The following is a 15,477-nucleotide window of genomic DNA, read 5'->3' as shown; positions in this document are numbered from 1 at the left end:
GAACCAACAATTCAATTGGCTGGCTCAGGGTACAACTATCCAGTTCTCGAAACTGATCCACCTGCAACACAGACTACTGTCCGACCATCTTAAGGACTCTATACTAGCTGGCAAAAAGCCGGACGTCCGCCTGGCCCTCGCCAAGTTCCGCTCCACATGGCTCCTGGATACACTCAACTCCACTGTAGCAGTCCCATTGTCAACCGCCTACTCGACTGATGATGGACCGGCCTCATGGACCTCTGTACATATACCTTAATCTCCACGGCGATGATCCTTAACTGACGAGCCAGTTTACTGGTCCTATAATGTTCCAATAAATGATACCCAACTTTCAAACTCAAACTCATTCAATTGGCTGGCTCCGGGTACAACTATCGTTTGAAATCAATCTGAATAGTGATTGTATTTGATCACATGATGATTGGCCTTTAAATAACCAACTTGGAGCCGAAGGGTATTCAATCGTAGTGGTACTGATTGGTGAATAACAATGATTTGAAGTGGTACACCAAAGAATGCCAGGCATTATATTTGGCGCAAGATAATAGGTTCTCGAACGAAGGACTCCACTCTCCAATCAAATCCATATCCATTTCCAATCGTTTTTGAATGAATGCAATAATCTCTGGTTTGTCTTTAATGATTGCATATCTGGTAATAGAACAATTTCCAACATGATGCTTGAAGAGGTTTGATGAATGATTCGTGGCATCTGTCGGCCGCCTCAGTGATGGTATCTTCAATGTCCGAAAGAATGATTACACAATGTTTGTTTGCCTCAACTTAAGTTAAGCTACTTCCCTCACTTATTCTGTGTTGTTACGAGTAAGATCATTGATGTTTGTATTTGTATGACTTGGTTATTTTGTTATTCGGACTGCTGCCTCTATTGATGGCTGCTGTCGCTATCTGTTTGTAAATAAATGGTTATCGTATTATTATTATTATTATTATTATTATTGATTGATTTGGTTAAAGAGGTGGATATGACGATCGATCAGTTGGTGGCCGAGAATAGGTACATGGTGTTGTTGGCACCGATCGCAATTAGGTTGTCTCTTGGATGCCATGCCACATGGAGCGCTTTCTTTGTAAAGTCTATCGAGTCGGGATTGATCAGCTCATCCGGCCTCTTGGAATCCTTCTTGGAGCTGCGCAACTTCATCTTGCCAGTCAGCGACTTGGACTTGGGCTTGATCGCCTGTTTCGAAGCCTCCAGACAGACGTCCTGCTTGGAGTTGCGGTCGTAGATGTGGAAGAAGTTGTTGTAGGAGCCAGTGAGCATCTGCGTGCCGTCGTGGTTGATGGTGCACTCAAACTTGTCAAAGATGCTGTCGTTCTCGTAGAGGTCGCACAGCTTGGGTCGCAGGTATTCGTGTATCTGAATCGACTTTAGCGGTTTGTTCTCCATGTTGATGTCCCAGATCTTGAGTGTGAGGTAGTCACGCGACAGGATGTAGCGGCCGTCGCGGCTGAACTTGATGTCCGAGATGGACGAGATGATCTCGGAGAAGAACGACTTGGTGGACGGGTCGTCCGACTCCTCAAAGATCTTGCTGTGCTGGTCGCAGAGCGCCGACGAGCGCAGGTCGCCCAGCTTGATGGTTCCCTTGCTTGAACTGTACATAAATATATTACACGAGGTGGGATGGAACTCGGCGCTGGTGATGACCTCTGTCAGGTCCTCCATGTTGGTCGGCTTGATGTCGACCACATTGAAGCACTCGTGGTTATTGTTGAGGCTCCACAAGTGGATGCGCAGATCGTCTGAAGAAATATAAGTCTCGCCATCAGAGTTCAACGAGATAGAGTTGATATGATAAGCATGAGCATTTGAATATACTCTCTTTGGTTGTGCTGTTATTATCGTCTCTCTTGTTGTCAAACGAGGTATCTGGAAATGTTTAATCGATTGAATGAGTGATTGGGAGTTAGTGATTGATTGATTGAATGATTGAATGAGTGAGTGATGAGCGAGTGGACCAATCCCTACCTTGAATATACTATTATTGTTGTTATTACTATTGAAATGACTATTTATAAGGCTGCTGTTGGTGTTGCTGCTGCTGTTGCTGACTGGTTTATTTATACTATAGCTGCTGTTGATACCATTGGCGACGCCAGTGGGTGTGGACGTTGCCACATGCTTAATCTTCTTCTCAAACACCTTCCAAAGCTTTATCGTCTTGTCTACAATGATGAGTGATTGGAACAATGATGATGTAAGTATCGTGCTGCGCATGACAGACATGATCTGTGCTTGATCAACTTTACCATTGGTGGTGAGGAGGAATTGTGCGTCGTTCTGCTTGGGACACCATTTGATCTTGTTGATCTTCTCTTCGATCTCCAAACTCTTGAGGTAGTCAAACTCGGGCTCGTGACTCTGGAACTCAGAGTAGAACCTGTACTCGGGCAGCTTGTTGTCCTTCTTCTTGCTGCTGCTCTGACTAGACTGCTTCTCATAGGATCGCTCAAAGAGTACAACTCTGCCACCTCTATCTCCAGCTGCAATATAGTCACCTGTATGATCAAACTCAATTGCCGACACTACATCTACTAATATATTGCGCGTTGTTTGTTTGTTTCGTTTCGTTTGTTGTTAGATGTCTGAACATTGATTGATCATGTGATGTGTTGTGATGATTGGGTCACGTGACCTACCATCTGAGACTTCATCAGCGGGACTCTTGTTTCCAAATACCTGGCTAAACTTCCATTCTAATGGTTCCGCCATCTTTGATCAATCAATCACTCGCTCGCTCGTCCACTTGTTGTTGTTCAATAAATTACTGACTGTTTACTGTTGGGTCCAATCGAATGATCTGACAATAATCTAGATTGTTGTTTGATTATAAATATTAAATTAGCTTCGTTCGTTATGATGTGATGATCAAGTTGGTGATGATGATGATGACTTTTAAAAGTAGTACTAATATTGTTATTGATGTTTAATAATGACGATGAAGTACATAATTATAGTGATAATCAAAAACAAACAATGCAAAGCATGATAGGGTAAACAAGCAAGGGAAAGTGGAGGAGGAGAGACCTACACTATTACTACTCCAACTTCACAAGGTTTGTTTGTTGTTGTTATTGCTGTTGCTGTTGTGTGTGTGTGAGTAAGTGGAGTATGTGTGTGCGATGCGACAACCAACAACAAACAAAGAGTGTTTAAAATAAACAAGGTATGAGGATGGCAGGCCTGATTGATTGATTGACTTGTTGTTGTTATTGTCTTTGTGTATATGTGTGTGTGTTTGTTGGTTTGTGTGAAGTTGAATGATGGGGGTTGTGTGAATGGGGTCGTGTTGTTGGGGTTGTGATGCTTGATGGAGTGGATGCATGGTGGCCGGATTGATTGATTGGTTAATGGTCTGACCTGGAACCATGCTTACCTCTTGTGTCCTTTTGTCTTTGTAGAAAATATGTTTGTTTGTTTGTTTGTTATGACAAACAGGATTAGATTATATAAATATTAAGATTGATTGATTGAATGAATGAATGTATGATGATTGATTGTATCCTGGAACGAAATGATAGATAGATAGATGTCCCCAAACTATGGGATGTGGAATGATGATTATGATATATTCGTAATATAAAGATAAGTTTAATGTAAATGTACTCCTTGTCTTGTGCTAACTAACAAAGTAACTTGTTGTTGGTGATGTTATAATTTAAACTCATTAATGAATGACTGACTGATTGACTGAATGACCGGCGCGGATTGACCTTGGGAAGAGTGATCAGGAGGGTTGGCTCAACAATCGAATGAAGATCGAGACATTCAAAAATAATTTAATTTGGTGATCCTCACAAATGGACTCGATCTAGACCAAAGAGATGGGATGGTCACGTTGATGGGACTTCTCGAATTCCAACCAACCCCTTCAGGGCATTCCTTTGAATTGAATCATTAATCATTTATAACTTGTTATTGACAATGATCATGAATGAATGAAGTACTACTGATAGGTTAGTGTAGCGTCACAAATAGTTTGAGTTTGACTGAAGTGGTACATGTCATCAAGAATGTGGATGATGGATGGATGGCTCACTCACCAACACAAGCAATCCAAGTTGAATGTGATGTGTGTGTGCGTTTGGTGTTAGAGTGTTAGAGTTCAACTATTCGGATCGAGTGAAGATGAGGTGGAGGGATCGGCTGATAGACCTACCTTCTCGTTCATTCCCATCTTGTCAACTACACGGTGTTGCTTACTTCCTTGGATCAAACAACATCAAACACCAAACAAACAACAACTCATTATATTTGTTTAATTTATATATATATATTGCATTGAACCTAAACCTACCTAGTTACACTCTATAATTGGAAAGTTGAGATTGCTTGACCACATCAACAACATCAACATCAACAACATTACCATTTCATTCATATTTCCTCATTTATATATTTAAATATTAAATAATTCATTATCTCTTTAGTGTCACATTTGTTATTGTTGGTTGTACATTACTTATTCATACTCTATCATTAAATATATTTATATATTACACCTAGTTTGTTGTTGTTAATATATACAATTGTACATACATTCACTCATTCACTCAATCATTCATTCATTCAATCATCAATATAACTATATATTCCATCAACCTAATCATTCAAACAAACAACAATGACATCAAAGTTATTACAGAATCAATTCAAGAGTAGGTCGCTAGGTTGTTACTCACAGTAATGGCATCAATCACTCACTCACTTACTCAATCAATCAATCAATGGAAACAGAGATACAATCTGAACCAATCGAAGGTGTATACTTTGAACTGGTAGATGAGAATCTATTTGAATGGAAAGCTTATGTAGAGGGACCTCCAGAGACAGATTAGTAAGTTTGGATTCCATACTGGAATCAATCCAAGATCACTCAAACTTACCAAATCTATCAATCAAACTTATAGTGAGGGAGGTATATTCCAGGTTCAAATGAAGTTTCCTCAAGACTATCCTATGAGCCCACCAACTTTGGTGTTCTTGTCAGAGTTCTGGCATCCAAATATATATCCTGATGGCAAGGTGTGCATCTCAATTCTGCATCCACCTGGCGAGGATGAGACTAGTGGGGAGTTGCCAGAGGAGCGATGGTTGCCAACGCAAACCGTAACAACAATCCTACTGAGCGTAATCTCAATGTTGAGCGCACCAAACACTTCGTCGCCGGCAAACGTCGATGCCAGCGTCGAGTGGAGAAACGACAAGGAGGGATATAGGAAGCGCGTCAAGCAGCTGGTCCAAAAGGCCAACCTCAAGGTGCCCCCTCACGTTAAGATACCGCATCCAGATTCGGACCCAATAGAGCGCGCGAAACAGGTTGAGAAGATGAAGCTACTGAACAAGCCCATGGACTTTTTCGACGACTACGAGGACGTGGATGACGATGCTGACTATTACGTCGATGACGACGATGACTACGACAACAACGACTCTGATGAGGATGAAGGCGTAGACAACGACGACGATGAGGACAATGATGATTGAATGATTGATTGATGGCAATTAAGAGACAACAACTTGCAGCAGGACCCTTGTATTATTCACCAACAATGAACTACCATGTATTGAACATTTCCAAATCAGTCCATTCTCTCTTCTCTCTCTCTCTTCTCTTTCCCTTTCCCTGGACACCAACAACAACATTGTCGACGACAACTCAAGACCTGATAGTGAGATTCAGTTTATTCAACAACACATGTATACTTGATCATGACTTTGGTCTTGGCAGACTCAGTGTAAGCTTCATCGGTGGCTTCTCTTGCTTCTTCATTTTGTTGTACAGCAGCTTGAGCTCTGAGCCACCTCTGGCCGTGTACTGTGACGCGTAGTACCACAGGTGGTTGTCCAGCGTTGTGCTTCCTTTGTTCTTGTCCAACACACTGGTGATCTCATTGCCCAATGACAACAGATACTTCTTTGTCTTGCGCACCTTGTCATCTCGTGACATATTGTCATCGGCCAGTTGCTTGAACTTCTCCAAGTGCTTCTTGATTGGCATAAGATATTGCTTGCACTATTTGTTTGTCATGTTAGTGATGAGTGTAACCTGTTTACATGTACTATTATGCATACCTTTGCCAACAACGCTTTGTCGTACTTGATGGTTGTCTCCTCGTCTGACTCAGCGTCATGTCTCTTCCTCGTGTTGCTGTTGCTACTGCTGCCGCCATGATGACCTCTGGTGTCCTCTTCGTCTGACAGCAGTCTGCTCCTCGTGGAGGATGTGGAGCTGGTTGAAGTGGTGGAAGTGGAGGTCGCACCGCGTCTGCTACCGCTGCCACTACTGCTGGACGCGGCACCCTTCTGCGGTGATGCAATGAGCTTTGAAGGTGGAGTGGATACTCTACCTGAGCTGGTCCTCCTGGTGGGATAGACGTAGTCATCGTTGTTGTTGTTGGCCTGTTGCTTGGTTGTCCTTGATCGACTACTGGTGGATGTCGTTGATGTTCGCGATTGCTTCTGTGTCCTCGTGTCGACCTGTTCCTCCTCATCCTCGCCCGCTTCATTCTGCTGCAGCGGTCTCCTTCTCTTCTTGGAAAGTGGATTCTTGAGTGTATTGTTGCTGTTGGTCAGAGGCTCCTTGTTTGTGGCTCGCTTGGTAATCACCGAGTCCTTGGCAGCCTTTAGCAACGAGTCCACTCTTCGCTGTAGTGTTGGAACCTTGATCTTGGTAGAGGGGGCTGGTGCTGATGCATCCACCTGTGCTGTGGCCTCCTCATTGCTCAGTGAGATCACCGATTCGAATCCCAACGATGTGTCCTTCTGGATGGCTTCAAAGTTGCCATTGCCATAGAGGTGGATGCCCATGAGCAGCATTGCGTCCTCCTTTGGCCCCCACTTGATCGCCCATGACACTGGCCTCGTTGGGAAGGTGATTCTAAAATGTTCGTAGTTCTTGACATGCTTCTCACACTATGATATCATGTCAGTCGTCTCGTCCGGACCTCTCCTCTCCCTCTTGTCGTTGATGAATATACATACCAGTTGTGACAACACAGCCATCTCGTCAACTCTTTGAACAAACTCTGTTGCATTGATGTCCGCACCATTGTATACAACGTGAACTGTTGGATGGATGAATATGTCCATGTTAGTAAGACCACCTCGTCTCCTCATCACAGTTCACATCACTTACCTTTGTCAGTTCCTGGGTTCTCCTTTATACACTTTCTACACACTTCGATGATCTCTCTACATATATCCTCTGTGACTCGCAATGGCTTGGTACCAAGACCAGCATCCTCCAGTATCTCCCTACACCTGCGATAACTGCCAAACTTCTTCAATGATCTGACCAACGACTTGAACTCCTTTTTGTTGAAGGCGGTGATCTCCTTCTTTGGATTCTTGGTGATGATGACAGGCTCGTTGCTCGACTTCTTCTTGGGCTCGGGCGCCTTGGTGTCTGTCCTTGCTCTTCTCGTTCCGAGGTACAGTTGTGTCTCCTCAGGTTGGTTGACTGGTCTATCTTGCTCTGGGATGATCGAAGCCCAGTTTGGCTCTTCCTTGGTGTTCTCGCCTGTATTGAAGTTGGCAACCTTGAATGAGTTGAGCAGCTCCTCACCTGCAGTCGTGGGATCAGAGTTGGCCTCCCTTTGCTCGGCTCTGGAAAGGATCTCATCAATGTCCATCTCGGCCATCGGGTTGGCCTCGTCGTTCTCCTTGAAGATGTCCTCGGCACCGAATCTAAGGATGGCATCGAGCTCATCCTTGTTGAAGCCAATGTTGGAGGAGGCAGCCTTACCGCCTGGCTTCTCCATGGACTGGATGACAAGATGATCGAGCACCATCTTCTGCTTGGCGCGCTCCAGGATGTCCTCCTCGATCGTGCCCTTTGAGACGAGACGGTAGATGTTGACAGCGTTCTTCTGACCAATACGATGCGCTCTGGCCTCGGCCTGGAGGTCGTTCTGGGGGTTCCAGTCACTGTCAAAGATGATGACCGTATCGGCTGTGGACAGGTTGATGCCCAGACCACCGGCACGTGTCGACAGCAGGAAACAAAAGTCTGGCGATCCCTCGGCGTTGAAGCGATCCATGGCCTGACAACGCTTCTCACGCGACGTCGAGCCGTCCAGACGTTGGAAGAGGAATCCTCGGCCCTTGAGGTAGTCGGCCAGGATGTCAAGCATGCGCACCATCTGAGAGAAGATCAGCACACGATGGCCAGTCTCCTTCAGACGCACCAACAACTTATCCAGCAGTATCAGCTTGCCGCTGCCCTTGACCATCGCCTCGAGCGGATTCTCCACGTTCATGTCCTCGGCATTCTCAAACAAATAGGGATGATTGCATGTCTTCTTGAGCTCGGTGACAATGTTGAGCAGGGTGGTCTTCTCGCCCTTGACGCCCTTGTTGAGCTCGGCAAAGTTCTTGGAGAGGATCCAGCGGTAGTACTTCTTCTGCATTGGCGAGAGCTCAACGCGAAGAATCCTCTCGGTCTTGGCGGGCAGCGACTTCTCCACCTCCTTTTTGATACGTCGCAGCAGATGTGGCTTGAGCACGTTGTGCAGTTCGGCAATCTGCTCCTTCTCCTTGAGCTCCGAGTATTGCTCCTGGAACTCTTGGAGTGAGTGGAACTTGTTGGGCATGAGGAAGTTGAGCAGGTTCCACAACTCCTTGAGCGTGTTCTGCAGTGGCGTACCCGTGACCAACAGACGATTGGACGTGTGGAAGTACTTGAGTACCTCATGCAGCATCGACTCATTGTTCTTCAATCTATGCGCCTCATCCACCGCCAAGTACTCCCACTTGATGGCGCCAAGTGTTTGCTCTGGATGGATAAAGAAAGTTAGTTCGTGGCGTGCCAAGCGAGGGACAAGTCGACTACTTACTGTCCTTCAAGATAAAGTCGTAGGTGGTGAGCAGGGCATTGAAGCTGATCTTCCTGCGACCAAACTTGCCAGCGTGGTAGAACTCATACTGACGGATGACGTCTCGACTGGGTGAGCTGCCAGTGTACACAACGACGTTCAACTCTGGTGCCCACTTGGCAAACTCGCGCTGCCAGTTCTCAATGGTGGACAGGGGCACAACGACCAAGAATGGTCCGCTCATGTTCTGCACATTATACATATACGACAAGAATGAAATGGTCTGGATTGTCTTGCCGAGACCCCTGTTTGGTTGTGATGTGATTGATTGATTGAATGAGTGAGTGAATGGTTGATTGATTGGTCGGGGCATTTGACTTACATCTCGTCGGCTAGAATGACGTTGACATTGTTGACCCAGCTGTGTACCAACCAGTTCAGACCCTCCATTTGGTAGTCTCTGAGAGTGCCTGCGTTCAGCCAGTCGGGCTGCTGTTCCAGCTTGACAAAGCCCTGCTCCAGACGCTTCTTGACACTGACACCTCCGAGGTGCTTGGCACTTGATTGCATTGACTGCATGCGCGCCAGGTATGAATCGATCTCGCTCTGGTACTCCTTGATGTCCTCGGGGTTCTCCCACGTCACGTCCGAGTAGGGCAGACTGCACCACTTGACGAGATACTGCACGCCAGTGGCATTGTCCTCGCTGACTTCCACCTCCTGACTGGCAATGATACGCTCCACCTTGAGCCACTCCTGGTACTCCTGGATCGTTGTCTCCTTTGCAATGTCCGCCTGCTCGAGCTCCTCCCTCGAGGCTTCCTTGCGCCACTGGTTGACCTCAATAATGTTCTTGACATAGTTGGTCAGCTTCTTGCCACCCTTGAATCCCATGAGCTTCTCGTATATGTCCCATCTTTGGTTGATTGGTTGGATGGATGTTAGACGCGGTGCCAGATCACATTCGTGTCTGTCAGTCTGTAACATACGTGTTGTGAATATGTGCCCAGCCCTTCCACTTGACGAGGAACTCGTAGAGCTCCACGTTGAATGTTGTCTCGTGCTCATCGGGCTTGACGTCCGCCTTGAGACGATGATCGACAATCTTCTCCACAGTGTCCTCGATGACCTCTGGAGCGCCCACGGGCTGTGGCTCGATGAGCTCGTACATGTCCTCATAGTCCTCCTCGTCGCTGCTCTGCAGATATGCCGCCGCGCTGACCTTGTTGGTCCTCTGTCGCAGGTTGCTAAATGTGATCGACTGTGGTAGAGGGGCCGCCGCCTTCTTTGTCGTCTTTGCCCTGCGTACGGGCTTTCGGTCACTGGCGTCGCTATAGAGCTCGTCTGATGCTTCCTCCTCCTCCTCCTCCTCGGACTGTGAGTAGCTGTGCTCGCTGTACACCTCCTCTTCGCTCGCGCTCTGCTGTGCTGCATCGTCCTCCCCTTCCTCGACGACACCGTTGGCGTCCTCATTGGTGTTGATCTCGTCGTATAGTCTAACAGTTTGTCTACGCTCACGAGTAGGTGCCCTAGTCACAGGCATCTCATCCTCCTCGCTCAACTCATCCTCCTCCAAGTATTGATTTCTTCTTGTCCCGCCCCTTCTTCCACGTGTCGGTGCTGCAGCCTTCTTCCTGGCTGGTGCTTTTGTCGTCTTCTTCTCTGTTGTCATGTGATTGAGTGTGATGGTCGTGTCAGTCCAGCTCATTCATTCAATCAATTGATCAACTTACTCTTCTTCTTTGGATTGGGATCATAGTCTTCGTCAGAGTCGTCATCGATGAAGTTCTCATCTTCATCGTCCATCTCGTCGTCGAGGAGATAGTCGTTGGAGTAGTTGATGTTGGGTCTTCGTGAGCGAGTGCTGATTGAGCGGGGAGGTGGAGATGGTGTTCTGTATTCATCTTCGTCTTCATCATCCTCGTCTTCATCGGGTACATAGTCGTCATCGCTTTCCTTCTTGCCCTCTGATGAGTCAAAGTCGTCGATCATCTCTTCTTCCTCTACCTCCTCTTCCTCAACCTCATCCTTCTGTTGTTGTTTGCTCGGTTGTTTGTTCTCCTCTTCATCTTCATCCTCATCATTAACCAAAAGGTCATCGTCCTCGTTCTCAGACAATACCATGGTCGATGCTGATGCCGGCGTAGCCTTGACAGGTGGTGTAGTATTGGCTGATGCTACAACATTGTGTTGTAACTGTGCTTGTTGTTGTTGTTGTTGTTGTGGCTGTGGCTGTGGCTGTGGCTGTATCAGTGTCTGTGGCTGTACTTGAGTCTGTTGCTGTGGCTGTGGCTGTGGCTGTACTTGTGGCTGTGGCTGTACAACACGTTGTGCAACATTCGCTTGAGGTGATTGGATTGGTAGTACATTGACTTGATGATGCTGTTGACTCTGAGATGGGGGAGATTGGGTGCCATTCAATTGAACTTGATGAACCGGTTGCATAGGCGTTACATATTGCTGCATTGGAGGTGGAGTGGAGACCATTGTCGGGGGACTATTGACCACCTGATGGTTCTGATACATGGGCCACTGTTGTGGCTGTATTGGTTGTTGATGCAACAATGGCTGCTGTACATACACATGTTGTTGTGGTTGTTGATGAACCTGTTGTTGCATGTACTGAACTTGTTGCTGTTGCATATGATATACTTGTTGTTGATTCACATGCTGCTGTTGCTGCATTTGATGATGTAGTTGTACTTGATGTACTTGGGGATATTGTTGTGGCGACGCTTGATGTTGTTGTTGTTGTTGTAGTTGTTGTTGTTGATGATGTATTTGTTGTTGTTGCAACTGTTGTAATAACTGTTGCTGTCGAAGTTGTCCATCATCCATTATTTGATTGTTTAACAATGATGGATCCATTGATCTAAGTTATATAATATATATATATATATCTGACTGTTCTCCAATGACGTCCTCTCGTCTTCTTTTTTTTTATAAGATCTATAAATAGATGAACCTTTTTGAAGTTGAATATATTATATTATAAGTACGTATATGTTGATTGATTGATTGATTGATATTGATATTGGTATAGATTGATATTGATTGAATCGTGCCCTTCACTTGTTTGAAGTCGAAACTGACTGAATGACTGAACTGACACAAACACACAAACAAACAAACAAACAGACACACAAGTTATAATGAAATGCAATTTTGAAGGAATACTTATGTGTTTGTTGTTGTTTGAAGTGCAACACACAACCGTTTGTTGTTGTTTGTTTCAGTGCACTTTGTTTTAATTTTGAAAAATAATTTAAATTCGCATGACGTCGTGAGGGCGTTTTTTGGAATTGGAGGGAATGACACCCTGCAAGAAGTTGAGTTGGACAGCTGAGTGAGTGTGTCGAAGGGGCTGGGATGGACTGGACTGGACCAGACATGAATGGTCGGTCATTTGGATGACTTGGCATCTTCCAATGTATCGACCTTCCTCTTTCTATTGCCCTTCTTTATCTTCTTTGTTTGTTTCTCTTCCAACTAATACGATCATGATCGTGGTGTTGTTAGTTAATTGATAACAATAATGGATACTAGATAATGGATAAACTTACATATCTAAAGAATGGAGGAATGTTGGATGATAACACTTTGTTAAAGTCATCATGTTTGGATATAATTTGTATCATGTTATCCAATGTTGTTGTTGTTGTTGTGTGCTGGCCATCAATAGGTTGTTGTAGATTGAAGTTGACTTGCTTGACAATGGACTTTAACAATTTGAAATCCTTTGAATATCGCTCTTCAAGTTCCTCTCGATAGTCTTCGAATATCTCTTCGGCAATCTCTGATTTCAATGCAGCCAGTGCAGGATGTGATGCATACTGCTTGGAAAAGTGTCGCCATTTGGTGCCGGCATTCAGTTGCCCACCCTGTCCACACTCATTGAGGAATGCCCTGAATGCATCGCGATCAGCTCTCTCCCGTTGCTTTTGCTCGTCGCGTCGTCTCCGCACGTTGGCTTCCTCGCGAAGTTGTAAAGAGGTGATATGACGTCCAAACAAGTCCAACACATCAAACATGTCAGCTTGTTGTATGATTGGGTCGTGCTCATAGTGATCCTTGACTTGTCTCCATTGCGATGAGGCGTCAATGCTCGGGTCCGCTTGGAACATGCATAGTATCTTGTCCAACCTTTGATTCTTGGTCTGCTCGGCTCGGTCCCTTGCGGCCTGGTCATGTCTCCTGAAGTGCAGTTGGAAGAGTCGTTGTCGCTCGCTCTCCTCCTCGATGCTCTCCCACACATCGTCGCCGCCAAAGTAGAGCTGCACGCGCTCCCATGGCATATCTCGGTTGATTGACTCATGGCACTCGTCCAACATGTCCATGAATCTCATGCGTATTGCCTTGTCCACTGCAGACCTCTGGCCATCTGCCAAACTCTGCAACTCGTCAACATACTCCTGGAAGACCATTCGTCTCTCTTCCAACGTCGGCAACACCTGATAACGTATATCCTTAATAATGAATGGTTGTAACATCTCGAACGTCATCTCCTTTGTAACATTGAGTTCCTTTAACATTGTCTTGAACTTGATCTTTGGGTCATCCATCCATCTTGTGTCTTCTGTGTCCTTGTCTTTGTCTTTGTCTTTGTTGTTTGTGTTTGTGTCGTCTATGTCTTCTCGAGAAGATGATGATGGTCTCTCCCATGTTGTTTGGTTGGTCTCTTTGTTGTAGTAGTATCGTTTACCTGTGCTGGGATCAATGTGCTCTATCCAGTCTGTTGGCAATGATGACACATCATCATCATTAGAATCATCAGAGACAGCACCTTTTCCAACATCAACACTAGAAGTTGGCAATGTCCATAATGATTGACGTGTTATCCTATTATAATAGTACTTCTTTCCATCCTCTGTAACTGATTGTTCCCATTCACTACTATCATCCTGTGCCATTCATTCTCTCTCTATCTATCTCTCAATCGATTATTCAAACACATTGATTTAACTCAATCACGATCAAACACAACTTCAACTCGCGAACTTTCAAAAGACTTTCCATCACACTTCGCATGTCCGCGAACTTGTACGATGGACTGAGCCATCTGGGATGGCTTGCGATGGATTGGTCATAGTGAGATTCAGATTTGTGTACGAACCGTCCTTGTAGACCAATGCCCATAAATTTATTTTAAATGTTTGCTTTGATACGATCTATCTAAGTCTTCACTCACATTGGTCGAACGGTTCAAAGAACGTGTCCGAACAGCTGACCTCATTTGACGATCGCAGGACGTTGTTGTACCCTAGTATTGGTCCTTCGAAACAGATATTAAGTTGTTTAAACAGATATTTAAGTTACTTTGTCTACAAAAAAAAACAAAAACAGACCATCAAAAGTAATGGCACGTTAGCGTTTTACATTGGGGACTCGCGAGTCCGTTGAGCCACGACCTATGCCGTGATTATTCGGAGTGGATAAACACTCTCTTGGATACTATTGATTGAAAAAAATTCAATCAATCCAAACAAGACTGTTGTCCAGTCTCTCCCAACATTACCATTATATTACAACAGAACACCAATCAATCAAATAATAATTATTTTTTGGACACCAAGCTAGCGAGCATTCATTCATTCAATCAATCAACGGTCACTTTTGATCTCATACAGGCAGGGCAGACTTTTAGAGGTCTTTTGAATCAAACAAGTCAGTCAGCTCAGTCAAGCCAGAGTGTTTGGATTAACACATCGCAGGAAGTAACAATCGACAGGTTAGTAGAAGTACATTAACATTACGCCACATCACCACATTCAATATACGCCTCTACACTTTCTCCTTTCTCCAAAGACATTAAGAGGTGGAACACAACACAACACTTTGTCGTTTCGATCAATCAAACATAACAAACAATCAATCAATCATTTATACATGGTTTGGGGGGGCGGGGATGAATACTTCAACCTCAAGGTTATTGTCTGATCCACATCCTGGACTGATCAGACAATAAATCCATTCGCAGGCATAGTGACAATCACAATATTGTGATCGATTCAACCTCTATCATACCCGAGCTGTGGATCATAGGTGGGCGGATAGTGCTAAACACAACCCACACACACACACACACACAGGTGACAAGCCAATCAATCACCCCACACGATCACCCGCCATCACACTACCACTCACACATATCTTGACAAGGCCTTGCATCCATCCATCCGAATCAATTATAACTGACAATACATTCAAGACATACAACAACAATAACAACACCTACACTTCCTTGCCTTGCTCTACTCTCACTCTCTCTATCTACCTATCTATCGCTCAATCAATCAATCAATCATTATTGGTTGTGTGCCATACATACATCCATCTCTTCACTCACTCGATTCACTCATTCAATCATTCATACACATAATACATACATATCAATCTCTTGCAGAGTGATTTATAAAGTTCGGTTATATCAATATTACAACCATTCCATTCATCCCAATCCCAACAATCAATCAATCAAGCAATCACACTCGCACCCAACCCCAACCACCACCCACATAATACACAAGACGCGCAGCGCATATGATATTGTGATTGATTGATCATCAACCTTATTAACACTTAAGTGTCACCATCAATCAATCATCCAATCATCCAATCAATCAATCAATCAAT

At 44.8% G+C, this 15,477-nt stretch overlaps 4 protein-coding genes across 4 annotated transcripts; 1 reads left to right on the top strand and 3 right to left on the bottom strand.

Moving 5' to 3' along the window:
• Window positions 1-1,000: 1,000 nt before the first annotated feature.
• SAMD00019534_087570 (hypothetical protein) lies at window positions 1,001-2,740 on the bottom strand (the record flags this gene model as incomplete). The annotated part of the gene is made up of 3 exons (XM_012896114.1): window positions 1,001-1,897; window positions 1,997-2,562; window positions 2,668-2,740. 3 exons carry the CDS (start codon window positions 2,738-2,740, stop codon window positions 1,001-1,003), a joined length of 1,536 nt encoding a protein of 511 aa, XP_012751568.1.
• Window positions 2,741-4,652: 1,912 nt separating this feature from the next.
• SAMD00019534_087560 (hypothetical protein) lies at window positions 4,653-5,515 on the top strand (the record flags this gene model as incomplete). The annotated part of the gene is made up of 3 exons (XM_012896113.1): window positions 4,653-4,686; window positions 4,766-4,865; window positions 4,939-5,515. 3 exons carry the CDS (start codon window positions 4,653-4,655, stop codon window positions 5,513-5,515), a joined length of 711 nt encoding a protein of 236 aa, XP_012751567.1.
• Window positions 5,516-5,738: 223 nt separating this feature from the next.
• On the bottom strand, window positions 5,739-11,682 carry SAMD00019534_087550 (hypothetical protein; the record flags this gene model as incomplete). The annotated part of the gene is made up of 8 exons (XM_012896112.1): window positions 5,739-6,044; window positions 6,104-6,943; window positions 7,013-7,095; window positions 7,167-8,804; window positions 8,866-9,149; window positions 9,227-9,760; window positions 9,834-10,506; window positions 10,578-11,682. The coding sequence occupies 8 exons, from the start codon at window positions 11,680-11,682 to the stop codon at window positions 5,739-5,741; spliced, it is 5,463 nt and encodes a 1,820-aa protein (XP_012751566.1).
• A 707-nt stretch (window positions 11,683-12,389) lies between these two features.
• SAMD00019534_087540 (hypothetical protein) lies at window positions 12,390-13,754 on the bottom strand (the record flags this gene model as incomplete). Its single annotated transcript, XM_012896111.1, has 1 exon — window positions 12,390-13,754. A coding segment is annotated over one exon (1,365 nt), but the record flags the coding sequence as incomplete, so codon positions are not given.
• Window positions 13,755-15,477: the final 1,723 nt, after the last annotated feature.

This window comes from Acytostelium subglobosum (assembly GCF_000787575.1).
Source record: "Acytostelium subglobosum LB1 DNA, scaffold: scaffold19, whole genome shotgun sequence".
Classification (NCBI taxonomy): Eukaryota; Evosea; class Eumycetozoa; order Acytosteliales; family Acytosteliaceae; genus Acytostelium; species Acytostelium subglobosum.
This window is presented reverse-complemented; position numbering and strand designations above follow the sequence as displayed.